The sequence below is a fragment of the Rhinatrema bivittatum genome, chromosome 5, assembly GCF_901001135.1.
Source record: "Rhinatrema bivittatum chromosome 5, aRhiBiv1.1, whole genome shotgun sequence".
In the NCBI taxonomy this organism is placed as follows: Eukaryota; Metazoa; Chordata; class Amphibia; order Gymnophiona; family Rhinatrematidae; genus Rhinatrema; species Rhinatrema bivittatum.
The window spans coordinates 346,485,468-346,500,500 of NC_042619.1; the positions used below are offsets into that span (position 1 = coordinate 346,485,468).

At 40.3% G+C, this 15,033-nt stretch overlaps 1 protein-coding gene across 1 annotated transcript in view; it reads right to left on the reverse strand.

The window, feature by feature from the left end:
- The window catches only part of NALCN (sodium leak channel, non-selective), a 549,662-nt gene that overhangs the window by 268,533 nt on the left and 266,096 nt on the right, over window positions 1–15,033 (reverse strand). Inside the window, exon 14 of the mRNA XM_029603307.1 lies at window positions 14,403–14,540. Within this exon, the coding sequence (XP_029459167.1) occupies window positions 14,403–14,540 (138 nt within the window). The remainder of the gene's footprint in view (window positions 1–14,402; window positions 14,541–15,033) is intronic.

A 15,033-nucleotide genomic window follows, 5' to 3' on the forward strand; every position in this document is an offset into this window, starting at 1 on the left:
ACTTGCTACTCCTTTCATGGTCCTTTGGGATCTTCGTGCCTTTGCTGTTGGTGACCTTTGCTCCCCTTTTGGAGCCTTGGATTGTTCCTGCCAGTCCTGGGGCAGCTTTGCCCCTCTCATGGTGCCTTCAGCCTCTGTTTGTGCTACTTTGCCCTGTCACTGTGCTTTGGGCTTTACATGCCATTCTTGGTGCCTCTTTGCCCCACTTTTGGTGTCTTGCTGATGTCTGCCTGTACGTTTCATTTTCACCAGACTTGAATAGAAAACCCCAGTTCTGGAACTCACAATAGGCTGCCTTGCTTTTCCCAATGACTTTAATTGAAAATGAATGAATGAATCTCACAAATGAATAAATGTTTGTTTTTTTTCATTTGGAACTAGCTGTACCCGGCCACGTGTTGCTGTGGCTCAGTCTGGTTAAATGGAAAAGAAAGAAAAGAGAAAGCGCATGTTTCTAATATGGTTAATTTAACAATTCTTGTGGGTATACAATCTTTTTTGTTGTTCCATTGTCTGTGCAGATATAGAGATTGTCTGGTTTGCCGACTCTAGAACACACAACATATAATTGTCCATGTGAGAAGCAATCCGTGTCTAGATGTAAACCGCATAATTCTAGAAATGAAAAAGAATGAAAAAAGAAAAAACATAAACTATACTCACTAAATGAACGGTATGGTAAATGACACAGCTCAATTCCAACGCAATGTCACACGAAATAATTAAATCAAAATGAAAATAAATCAAAATCTATGAAAATTCAATTTAACAATGCAATCGGAAACACTGAAATGGAATCGTAAAATATTTAGTACAAGCCGTTAAGCCCGTTAAAACGGCCGAGTTTTTTGTCCCCTCTCCTCCTACGTCTTTGCTCTGCTCCGCTCCTCCCCCCCCCAGCACCATGAAGGGCCAGAGGTGGCGGCGGTGGTAGGAGCTGCAGGGGTGGCCGAGGGGGATCTCGAGAGGCGTAATGGTCCTGCCATCCCAACTCCCTCCCCCCTTCCCTGGTGGCGGAGGGACAGGCTCAGACCCCTTTCACTCTATCCTTACAGGCCCCAACTCCTTTGCTCTCCCATTCCCTCTACTCTGAACCCCTTCCACTCTAACCTATAAGTGGAGAGCTGGGGGGGGGGGTGGAGAATCTCTCTCTCATACAGCCCCCTACATAGGCTTCCTCTCTCTCTCTTGCACATACACGCTCCCTCTGTCCCTCACACATGCACGCCCAATCCATCTTATATACACACAATCCCTCATGTAGTCTCCCTCACTCTCTGGCACTCACACTTGCCTTCAGCGCACATTACCACACTTCTCTCTCTCACACAGTTAAAACGAGCGGGATTTTTGTCCCCTCCCCACCTGTCTTTGCTCTGCACTCGCAAGAGCTTGCAAAGTTCCCATGCCTGTTGTGTCTGGGAGAGGGGGGAAAACACTCCGTTCCCCCCCCCCCCCATCGCAAAGGGCAGGCGGCAGGCACTGCAACAGATTTGTGACACGTTGCCTAGCTTACTTTGCTCTTTCTGGCAGACCTGTGCCTTTAAGAAATTCGATCCGGGGCTTGAGAGGGAGGAGAGAGCAGGGCTCTGGCTTTCACTTTCGTCATGGTGCTTTGCTGGGAGTGGGGGTGGAGCGATGCCCATGTAAACTCTTCCCGTGGTGGCTGAGATCCATGGGCGGGTTCATAGCACTGCCTTCCCCCTCCCCCCCCCCTCCCGCAGTTGCGGGATATTTACTTGGCTTCTCCTTATCTGCGGGATTCAGTAGGCGGGGGAGGAGGGCGAGCTGTTCTCTGTTCAGCTGTTTGCGCTTTGGCTGCTGCAAGCTGCAGCTGCTTGTGATCTCTTCACAGCCGGTTTCTACTGCATTTGCTCTGCTCCGGCCATCCCAACTCCCTCCCCCCCTTCCCCGGCGGTGGACAGACTGGCTCGGCGACTCTTCTACCCTTTCCTCCTCCTGTGTGTAACTGTCCAGCAGTCCCTACTCCCTCCCCCCTTCCCCAGCGGGGGAGGAACGGGCTGAGCCGTTTCTCAGAGCAGCGACTCGTCTGCCCTTTCCTCCTCCCCTCTGTGACACCCAGCACGTAGTGCAGAGCTCAATGGTCTGTACATGCGCAGTAGAGCTGCTCTCTACTGCGCATTTGTGGGCCGTTGGTCAGAGCCCATTTATATTGTAGATAGCGTGTGTTGCTTGTACGTCCAACATGGTGCTGCTTTTCGAAAAAAGCATGTTTTTACCTGTCACAGGTGTGACATCTATATAATATAGGTATATAAAAACACGCGCGTATTCGAATGCTACATTGTGTCAAAATTTCAAAGCAATTGTGAAGAACTTTCGGAGATTTAAGATTTTGAACAAACGAACATTTACATTTTTATTTATATAGAAGATAGATTAATGAAATGAATTATGGAGGCATATGAAACAAACAATCAAACTGAATCAAATTATTTTTCTGTGCATATCCCTAGTTTTTCCCTACAATTTTTACATCATTAAAACAAAACTATGTGGGTATTTTTGTTTTGATTATTGCCCAAGTAAAATGTACCCATATATATTTGCAAGTGCTTTTTCTATGGGTACTTTTCAACCAAAACAATGTGTATAGATTTGAAAAACCAGAACTGCACATGCCTTCCATGACCTAACCCTGCCCAACAGAATGCTTCCAAAAATACAGACAAAATTATCCGTGTTGCTCACCTGCATAGAGCACGCACAACTTTCCCATAGAAATGGCTTTTAAAATTGTCCTCTTACTGACTGATTTTGTTTCCTTATTGTTTGTTCTCAGTATTCTACCAAATATTGTCCCATAAAAACCTTAACATGAATACAATAAAAATGATTCTCTCATGGGGCACATGAAGGGTAATGCTATGGTTCTATTTTTCTATTAATCAATGTAATAAAGATAGTATAGAGCAAATTTTACACATTAAGTAAAAGGACAATTCCCTTTTTATCCCTAGAAACATTTAGAAACAAAACCCCCAATCTGGAGAGTTAATGAGCGACATCAGGACAATACATACATTTTAACATAGCTCCTGTGCAGCTAGTCATAATCCCATAACAATAAAGGAGGTCGAATATTTCAAGTCAACAATTAGTCATTAATTTCTGCTATTCAACTGGCAAAGTTTATAGAAAAGGTATGAAAATCTGATAAAAATTTTCATATCCTTTAGTTGACTTTCTTACAGCCGTATGATATTTCATGTATATAAAATCAAGCAGCAGAAATTTCCAAGTCATAACATCAGAGTTGGTTTTCTATAAGCCGATTAAATAGAATATATTTTTTCATGATTAAGAAAGCTTTGGCCGTCAGAATTTAATGAAATTTACCAACACACACTCAACTAAGCAATGCAGCTAAGCAAAACACAACTGAAAATATTATTTTCTTTCCAGTCATTAATCATGGGCTACATTTTACCAAAAAGACTGAATTTGAGAATAGTTCAATAAATAATGATAAAGAGTGCCTCTAGCATTGCATTTCAAACATGTTTCAGAGTTTATAATCCCAGTTTACATGTCTTCAAGAGAGAAAATATAGTTCCTATCAAAAACACTTTGCAATTCCCTCAGTTCAACATTCTCAGTCATTTTCTATATAAAGGCAGAAACTTATAAAGGGAATTTCCATTTAAGGCAATATTAAGATCTCTTTGTTACATATCAGTAAGAACTACATAATTTCCTTGTGATTTCAGATTTATAGAGGGATTATGCTCAAAGAGATAAAGTAGAATGTTCAAAGAGATCAACAAAAGAGTCCAGTTTTGCTGAGTTAAGTGACCAGTTGTTTGTTGTTGAGGTTCTGTGGTTGTGGGATTCGTTACCACTAGAAATTTGCCTTTGTGATGAGTTTTTGCCTTTTCACTATGGTCTAAAAACATGGCTGTTTGTTTTTTGAAAGTCTTGTGGCTGATATTCATCCACAGAGCTGCAAGTTAAATAGGTTGGATTTAGCCGCATATGGCTTCAAATATCGCCATTTTGCCATTTAGACGGATATCTTTTCAGTTATCCATTTAAATGACTTCTGAATATCAGCCTCTTTAATTTTAGAGTTGACCAGCAGGGGTTTTATGTTGCACTAATTTTAGATGTATTGTTTGAATTTTGGTTTTTAGGATTGCTATTTTATTAGAGTGGGTTGGTTAGGTCATATTTTGAGATATATTTATTATGGCTGTTAGTTTTGTGCCATTGTTATCTGTTATCTGAGTGAAAATATACTAGCTATGATTTGATAGCTACTAATTTCATAGAGTGCCCCCTAGTTCTAGTGTTATTTGAAAGGGTAAATAACTGTTCCTTATTGACCCATTCCACCCCATTCATTTATTATAAATCTCAACCATATCCCCTCTCAGTCATCTTTTTTTCCAAGTTAAAGAGCCCTAATCAGTTTAGTCTTTCACAAAAAGGGAAGCTTTTCCATCTCCTGTATCAAGTTGCTTTCTCTGTACCTTTTCCATGTCTGCTATGTCTTTTTTGAGACTGGGCGACAAGAAATGCACACAATATTCAAGGTGCAGTTGTACCATGGATCTATAAAAAGGCAATATGATATTCTCAGGTTTGTTCTCTGTTCCTTTCCAAATAATGACTACCATTTGTATTGACCTTTTTTTCACTGCCATCACACATTGAGTCAAAGATTTCAAAGTGTTGTCCACAAGGCCTCTGAGGTCCTTTTTCTGGGTGGTAACTCCCAACATGGAACCCAGCATTATACCTGTAGATGGGATAATTTTTTCCTACTCGCTTTACTTTGCCCTTGTCCACATTAAATTATATCTGCCATTTAGATGCCGAGTCTCCTAGTCTCACAATGTCCTTCTGGAGTTCCTTACAATCCACTGCTCTTTTAATGACTCAAAACAATTTTGTGTTATTTGAAAATATTGTCATCTCACTCATTGAATAATTAGGGGGGGCGGGGGGGTTAGGGGTCATGGAGGAGAAGGGAAAAGAGGAAGAGTAAGTAGGGGGATAGGTAGGTTCCCTCCTAGTCTGCTCCTTAACTGGATGGGAGGCCTTAAGCTGCCTCATTTTCTTATTAGGTTGGGCTTTATTTGGGGTTTTTTTTTATGTTTGGTTCATTTTTTTTACATAAATGAATCAAACATCCCATGAAATGAAATTCATGGGGAAAGTACCTCCCGAAAACAAACAGAAAAATAAAAACAGATTTTTAATCCCTGTACTCCCCTACCAGTCAATAGATTCCTGAATCAACCATAGTGCTCATTTTAAAAATTTGTTTCACATTGGCACCTTCCAGTCTTCAGGTACAGTGGCTGTTTTAAATAATAGTTTTAAAATCACCATTTCCTTCAGAAATCTTCTGTGAATACCATCTGGTCCAGTGGTTTTTCTATTCTTTAGTCTGTCAATCTGATTTATTACATCCTCTAGTTTGACAGTGATTTTGTTTAGTCACCCTTGGAGTTTCATATCATGACCCCTAGTTATAAAGCTTCTTTTCAATCAGAAGAATTTTGATTTCAGTGTATTATTAATATATGTCAGGTATTCAAATTCTGTATCATATTTCCCCTGTCTCTCCTCTCCTCCAGGGTATACACAGTTAGGTCATCCAGTTTAATCTCATAAGTCTTTTGGTGCAGACCCCATACTGTTTTAGTTGCCTTCTTCTGGATCACTTTTATTCTCTCTCCAGAAGTGAACATAGGGGCATTATCACCTCCTTTTTCCTTCTGGTTTTGCTATATCTATGCAGCCCAGCATCCCTCTGGCCCTACTCACTATCTTGTCATTACTTTACTACTCTCAGATCATCAGACACTATCATCCCTGGAGCTCACTGCTAGACCATGCATATTAATCTTTCACCCCTATCACATACAGCTCCACTGGATTAATGCATCCAAATGCATGATTTTGCATTTCTTCACATTGAATCTCAGATTCCAGTCAAACTATTAGATTTCTTCTCATTCTTTCTACTCCTTCAGGATTGTCCACTCTGTTGCAGATCTTAGCATCAATCGCAAAAAAACAAATATGTCCTTCCAACTTCTCTGCAATATCACTCACAAAGATATTGAACAGAATTGGCTCCAGAGCTAATCCTTGAGGCATTTCACTTATCACCTTTCTCTTCTCAGTGTAGACCAATTTGGAATCCATGTCACCATCTTGGGATTCACTGAGCGTCTTATGAGAGGCCACATCAAAAGCTTTGCTGAAATACAAGTAAACCACATATGGTACTCATTCTTGATCTTATTTTCTAGTCACCTAATCAAAAGAAAAATCTAATTTGTTTGCTATAATTCTCAGGTAAAATATGTTGCCTCCAATCCTGCAACCCACTGGATAGCAGATAGTTTACTATCCTTTCCTTCAGCAAAGTCTCCATTAATTGTCTCACTACCAAGATAAGGCTAATCAGCTTGTAGTCTCTAGTCTCCTTTCTACCACCACTTTTGTGAAGCAAAACTACAACCATCCTTCTTCAATCTTGTTGTATCTCCCTCCTCTCCAAAGATCTACTGAACAGGTCCACCAGCAACTCTTTGAGCTCCCTTACTATCCTGGGATATATCCCATTAGGTCTAATGGCCATATCCACTTTCAGTTTTGTAGTTCCACCCAAACACTCTCATCTGTAAATTGGATTGTGTTTACCCCACACCTATCCATACTCTTGCCAACCAGCAATGGTCATCCACCAAAGTCTTCTTTAGTAAAAACCTTTCTTGGAAATATCTGAAAAATGTTTTGTCACCTCTCTTTGGCAATACTTTCTTTTATTGATCTTTTTCCATCCTAACTTATCTCTTTCAGCTTCTCCAGTTATTCTTCTTTTTGAGAGCCTGTGCACTTTTTGAAAGCTGATCTTTTTGCCTTGATTTTTTTCAGCAACTTCTTTGGACAACTATACTCCTTTTCTTTTTTTTAATTTTCTTTTTATTGAATTTAACATATTTATAAAGTCACGGTATAACAGAAACAATACCAAAAATTAAGAACAAAGTAGAATATTACATCTTGTAATCAAATAATATTGTTCTGCAACAGTTAATCAATAAATCATAGGAAACTGGAGAATATTGGAGAATAAGCAATCAATGAAACAGTTCAATAAAGAAACATTCATCCATTATTTATAATACTGCGCTGTCTACTCCATCATTATCTAATATTTAACCAGCTCAGTGGAGTACGTAGGAGTGAGAATCAAGATAAGAACGTAATTGCTCTGGTTGATTATTTAGAATCCTGATATAAAAATCAAATAACGACAATGGAATCTTAGTAAACTCCTTTTCTTTTTCATTTTATTTACAAAAAGATTTGTTACCTTTATTGTAGCTTCCTTTAATTAGATTTACTGTTATTTCAGTTAACCAATCTTCTCCGACCCTTCTAGCTCTTCTTCAAGGTACTTTCCCACTTTATCAATTTTTGATGTTAAGGATCTTGAACTTTGTGTGAATTCTCTTCATTTTGGCCATTATATCAAACCATACTGTCTAATGTGTTTACTAGTGTCAGGTGGGCATTTATCTGAATATTAGAGATACTGATGATAACTTTAAAACAAATGTATGCAGCAGCATATATGCACATATATGGCTGTGAGCAGATCAAAACTAATATTTTCTAACTTGAAAGGTGAATTTTAGACCTGCGCATGTGTGCACATGTGCACACATTTTTCGGCTCACGTGGCAATATTATAACATACACGCATATATATGCAGCATATATGTGCACCTGTTATAAAATTGGCTATACACACGTACATATGCGCAAATACGTGTGTGGTAACTGCAGCGGCATTTTCTCAACCAGTAGCTTGTTTCCTAACTACTAGTTGAGAAATTTCCGCTGCAGTTACCACACACGTATTTGGCCCCTTGAAGAAGGCAGATGCTGAAACATGGTCCGTTGGGCTGGCACATCTTAAGCCTCTTTCCAACTTGGACTCACTGGCATTCCTCTGTAGTTTTCAAGCAAAGTAACAACAAGCTCCAAATAATGCAATGCAATGTGCGAAGAGATACAGTGAAATATTATGCATTATTATGAATACTTTTGAATTATAATATTCTAGATTGATCCCACTGTCACTGAGCAAAAAAAAATTTCATTCAAGACCTATGCCTATACTTCCGGTGTAAAAAGCCATTGCTAACTAGCATTGACAGTTATGCCAATTTATGAGGTCTTTCCAATGATACCAAAAAAATTGTGATCCCCGGTGATTTATTTTCTGGTTAAATATTGGAGACTGTAGCCTTACCTATCATAGCTTATCATATATGGCTATCACCCTTGAGAGAATTGTTATAGTTCTATATATATACAACAACATAGGGAATTAGAGCACTGCGGCTTGTAATTACACTATCAGATTTTAATAATAATAAATTAAATTAGTCTGATATTTCAAATGCTTCTCTGAACAAAAATATTTTGAGTGCTTTCTTAAAAGCTTTTACTTCTCTGTTGTTTCGGACCTGTGCAGGCAATGTTTTCCGTAATATAAGGCCCATTATGGAAAAAACCCTTTCACGTGTTTCCGATAAATGTGCTTCTTGGGGAGCTGGAATATGTAGCAAATTTTGGCCAGTGAAGGGATCATGTAGAAATGTATATTCCGAGAGTAGAGTTAATCCATGGGTATTGACATTTGTTAATTGATTAAATATGATAACAGCTACCTTATTCTGTATGCACTGATGTATAGGAAGCCAATGTAGTGACTGTAATACTAGAATTACATGATCATGGGGATTTATGCCTGTTAGGATATGTGTGGTTGTGTTTTTTGTGTAGGGTATTGTGCAGGGTATTGATCGGAAGGACCAGGAACAGCAAATTACAATAATCTATGCTTGAAGAAAACAATGATTAAAGAACTGTACGAAAGTTAGGTTTTTGAGAAGTGGTTTGAGATGGCGTAACAGGTGTAATTTTGCAAAAGAGGATTTTACAATGGATTTAATATATGGTTGCATGGAAAGAGATGAGTCTCACAAAACTCCCAAACTTCAGACTGATTGAGCAAAAGAAAAATTCAAGCTATATCTGGCAGATTAAAATCTTCAGACATCAACAGCTCTTCCTTCCTTCATATCTTTTAGAAATCTTTGACCAGAAGTCTGTCCAGTTGTTCTGACTGAGTCAGAGGTCTGTAGACCACACCAGTGGAAATGGACACGCCATTGTCTGTTGTTTAAGATAGTTTTGATTCAATAAAGATATAGGTCTATATAAGTCCAGTGTGGTCAATTCTCAGCCTGTTTTAGGTATGCAATGGTGTTATTAGCAATGAAGGTCATACCTTGAATCTGCCTTCCAATTTGCAGAGTCCTGGCTCTCTATACCCAGGATAATATAGCAAAGGTTTCTAGGTAAATCGTTTTCTCAATTTTAACACGCCACACACATACAAATTTGTATGAAAATAATTTTGTAGGACCACTACCACCAAGTCTGTATATCAATCAGACCCCACATGGAGAGGGTCACATTACTTTATTAACTATATTGCTTGTAATGTTTCTGATGCACCATAAATATTGCCACGGGAGAAATATCTTGGCAGAGAATTCTCTGAAAATTAGAAAGCTCTTAGCCAATCAATTGAAATACGTTAGCTCAAACCGGGATTGAAAATCCCGTTTTGAGCTAAGTATTTCATTTGTGAGACTTCCTTTATAATCCCAGTTTGAGCTAACGTATTTCAATTGATTGGCTAAGAGCTTTCTAATTTTCAGTTGTCAGAGAATTCTCTGCCGAGATATTTCTCCCTTGGCAATATTTATGATGCATCAGAAACATTACAAGCAATATAGTTAATAATAAAGTAATGTGACCCTCTCCACGTGGGGTCTGATTGATATACAGACTCGGTGGTAGTGGTCCTACAAAATTATTTTCATACAAATTTGTATGTGTGTGGCGTGTTAAAATTGAGAAAACGATTTACCTAGAAACCTTTGCTATATTATCCTGTACTTGTACTTCAGGTTTCGGGATTGCGTAGGTGGGCTTATTTTGTTGTGATTTAAATCTCTATACCCAGACCAATAAGCCTGCTTCTGCTATTGCACCTGGCCTACCTTTCTCTTCCTTACCTCCCACCAACATATTCAGGCAACAGGTAACCAATACAACTCAAACAGCTGAGCTGTAATATGTTCTCAACCAACTACCACATCCACAAGCAGATGAGAGACCCACTGAAGCCACTTACTCGGCCTGGGTATCTTACTCGTATCATAGTGGAAAAGAGGTAGGCCTGCAGGCAGAGATGGACGGAGCACTGTCCATCCCACTGCCCCCATAGAGGGACCCAATCACACCTGTCAAAAGAACACTCTCCCCACTGATTTAAGGTTGCAAAAAGATTTTCTGGTATTTAAGAACTTAGGTCTGGCTGTAAAATTGGGTTAAGGCTCATGGTTATGGCAACTTTGAAATATGAGATGACCTAGGTTTTATTATTGTTTTTTTAATATTTCTTTTCATTTTTTTATTTTTTATTTATTTATTTAAAATCTTTTCTATACCGTCGCTAAGTTATATACCATTGCAACGGTTTACATGTAGGCACATATTTAATGTAAGTAAAAATGTATAATTTTATATTTATATATGTATATTATTTTATGATTGTGATTGTTTTGTTTATTTGACAATTGTAAACCATCATGATTGAATACAGAATGATGGGGTAGAAATGTAATAAATAAATAGAGAAACATAGCCCTACTGCCCAGTTCCAACAGCACCCTGGGTACCAGAAGTCACCCCACCCGACCCTTGACAAAAATGGACAAAACAGTCTGGGCACAGAGCGCCTGCAAATCCCTCTCTCTCCCCAAGGGCGAAGACTCTGAGTGGGTGTCCTTGGTGACGTCAGAAAAGTTCTTACTCATGTTTTGTTAAGTTCCTTGGTTTTGTTTCTTTGTACCTGGATCCCCGATGGGAGGAATCCCTCTGGAATGGCAACTCCTGATGTTCCCTTCAGGTGGGAAGGGGCAGCCAAACACTTCCTCCTGAGTCTCAAAACAAAGTCTCTTCCCTTGTAAATCAATTTACCACCGGAGATTCCTGGCACCAGGTCACCACCACCTCTGTCCTTGACAAGGTGTAGAGGGGCAGGTCCTCCCTCACCTCTGCAGCCTCAAATACAGGGTCCCCCAATCCCTGAATTCAGGTGATACTCAGGGTTTCACCAGGCCTCCTACCAAGAAAATTGTAATAAACCCAAAAAATATACCCAGAAGGATAACCCTGGTCAGATTCCACAGGCTGGGATAGCCTGAATCCCCTGACTGTGACTGAAAAATACAACTCAGGTTAAGCTCCTCGACTACCTCCTAACTTCACAAAAACCATAAAGAACTGGCCCCAGACTCCCTCTATAGAGCTGCTTAGAAAACCTCTCAGGGGGACGGCCATCCCAGAGCCCTCAAAGGGAGGGGCTGCATTTGAATGGTATCCTCCCCCCCCTTACTGACCTGCACTGCTCTAGCTAGAAAACAGGATTTACTCAGGGCTTGCTGGTAGTGTGACCATGGGGTTTCTACACTTGATAGAGCTGAGAAATAAAATGCCCTAGTAGGCCTGCTTCAATGCAACCCCGATTCCTGCAGGGACCCTGCTCTTGCCGCTAGCTGCGAGTTCACCTTATGCACACTTTCCCACATCTTAGGCCATTGCACAAGAAGGGGGGGGGGGGGAAGAAATGCCATCCCCTTCACAGCCACCCCATACTGAGGATCTCCACTTGTACCGTGGGATAACTCTGCATCATGTTCTGCCAATCCATGGCCCGTGAGAGGAGGGCCAATGCCTCGTCGAGTCCCCTCCATTCCACATCCCCCCCCCCCCGCTGATTGCATTCAAATGCCCGAGTGGCACTCGACTGGCCTGATACAAGAGAAACCCCACCCATGCATGACCACACACCTGCCTTCCCTAGCAGCCAACCACTACATTTTCGACTATGAGCAGGGGAACTCCAGTGATAAGGAAGCCAGGTAGGCCGCAGAGGATCGGGGTGGAAAGACAACATGGGTAGCTAGGAAGCAGAAGACACTGGGGCTAGAGTCTACACCCAGCACAGGAAACAATGCACCCCCAATTCACCCACCCCAAAACAAACCCTGGGCGGTCACTGCCATCAAGTTGCTGACCAGGAGCCCAGGTAGGCTGCACAGAGCCAAAATGGTGTTGGACAGCCCTTTGCATGACATGTGACAGGGGCCGAGAGGGTGCCCCCAGGTCTCCACTAGACCACCAGGGAAGATTTGGTGAGTCCGGGGTATGGTGGGCAGAGGGGGCGCTCAGCATCAGAGGCGGGTGCTATTTTTTAACAAAGGGAAGGGGTTGGGCATTGATGGAGGGATCTGTGCTGAGGGAGGTATTAAATATTATATTTTATGGGGAAATGACCACCTCCGAGGGGTGGCAGGAGATAGGACAGGGGATACTCATGGATTTTTTACCATTACTTTTAGATTTCAGCTCGTACTATTTTCAATTAATGCACTCTATTTTTTAACAGTGCACACTATTTACTATTTTCTGAAGCAAAAAAAAACAAAACAAAAATGATAACTAATGAAATGAAATGGGAAACAACAACATTTTTTTCTCTGCAGTTATATTCTTCTTGACTACATGTGCGCAGTGCACAGGCATAAACAGAAATAAGCTTATTAACTCTCTGACTCTTACTAACTCATTATAGTCTTTTTGTGACATTAGATAACTGATGTTCTATTACTGACACGGCTTAATGAAACATTAAATTTCTCTTACTGCAGCGTCACTATCTTATTTTTCAGTTTCAACACGTAAAAAGCATGCAGTAAGGTGGCAGGTTTCTGAACTCCTTGACTCTCTCTCTCTCTACGGTGCAGAAGCAATCGGCCTCTGAGGTTTTCTCTCTCTCCTTGTATGCATCAATCAGAACAATACTAAGTCAGCAAATCAAGCAGCAGAGATGCCACGCAGCAAAGAATAAATGCAGGAAGTCCTATATTAATATCATGTTTGGGGGTGGGATGGGGCGGGGAGGGAGAGACACCAGGATCGGTAGTGATTCGTTACGGCGCACTCTCCAGGCTGCCTCCACTCACAGGCACAATTTGTTTCGTAGCAACACGAGTTGCTTAGCAGCAATGTGATAACACGTGAACGGGTCTTCGGCTTGCCACGGGCCTTTTCTTCACAGAATCAGCTTTATTTACAATATTACAGATAAAAAAACAGGTCTGCTTACCTCAGCAGTGCTAAATGAAAAGGTCACAGGCATACAGGTCAGTCTTGCAGTGGGAGTAGCCTTCTCCTCATCCCCAGGGCCTGTCTATTCCTCCCCGGGCTTAAGCCTTTATTCCTCTCCCCCCCAGGGAAAGGCCAAGAAGCTTCAGGTCAATCCAGCAGCCTGGTGCTTCTTTCAAACTTCACCAGGAAGCGGCCTGGGTCTTCCCCAGAACTTACTACAGGTATCGTGGAGATGGGCAGGAGCAGGCCAGATTATAACCACTTGCAGGGCTGCCACTATCTTGTTCAGTTGCTCCCGCAGTTCTGTATTTGTGCTTGCAAGGTTTCTGTGTGCTTGCCAGCCTTTCAAAATCTGCTCTGAAGAAGTCAGGGGCTTATTCAGACTCTTTTGTAAGGTTTACTGCCGGTCCCCTCGCGCTTGTGCCACTGCTTCTAGTTGCTGTTGACCCTCTGCAAAGGATTCACTCCATCTCGGCTTACTGTGCCCTGAGGCATCTCCTCCAGAGGTATGTTATGCTCAAAAATACAGTGAAAAACCTTCTACTTTTTTTTCTCTTTGGAACATGAAAAAAAAATCCCAGCCTGTTTTGCTCTAATTCACACCATGTCCCTCACGCTGAGGTAGATCTTCAAAACATACGCGCACGCGTACTTTATATTATATTATTTTTGCACCTAATCACAGAAAATCACTGCACTAATTTTTATTTATCAATTCATATCATTAAGCTCTATGCATCTGTCTTTCTTCACTTACTGCTCTGAAAAGAATGCAATGGATATGGTAAGCACATTGTATACATGGCAAGCATGTGACAATGTCTCACTGTGTGAACATTTAAACTCTGTCTACTAATGCACTGCGTTAGTAGTAGAAGTTAACATCTAATATTCTAGTGTGAAAGGAAATTTGCTATAGGAGACGAGGTGACTGCCATGTGGTATCAGAAGATAAAGGATGCATTTTGATATACTTCAAAGCATTAATTTCATAGATATTAATAAAAAAAAAAATTAAAGCAGGCGTTAACATAATACCTTTGGTTGGCAGGTCAGTAATACAAAATTATTTCAACTGGAATTTGGCAAAGAAAACTTACCAGTGTAGCAAACAGATGATAGAGGATAAAATAAATTGCAACAACAGGAGCCCACATATGTCCTACAGCATTGAGGGTTTGATCCATTACATCCACCCATCCTTCCTGAGTAAGGATCTGGAACATTGACATAAATGCCTGAAGAGGAGGAAAGAAATCACGAGTATTTATACACATTACGCTTTAATACAATGTGCTAGCTAATGCTATATTATTATGCTCATCAAAGATACAGATATACTGTAAAGTCACAAAAAAATTGTCACTTTTTTTTATCAAAAAATTAAAGTGATTTTCTTAGATAAAGCTTGTTTTGTTCAGACTAATTAGGTCAGGGAAATTTCAGATATTTTATTATGATTTATTTTAGAATAGAGAGAGTATATACATATATATCTATATATATATATATATATATATAGATATATATTTTATTTTTTTTTTGTGAGAGCTTGGGAATATTCTTCATGAGACAAGCTGAACTTGGAACCATACAGAATGCTGTAAATAAGTCTACCCAAGCAGCAGCTGCTTCATCAATCATCAGAATGGCAGAGAAATTTACCTAAAGGATTCAAAGATCATGTAAGAACTAACAACTAATGCTAATATTCTGGCCAGAATTTACTTG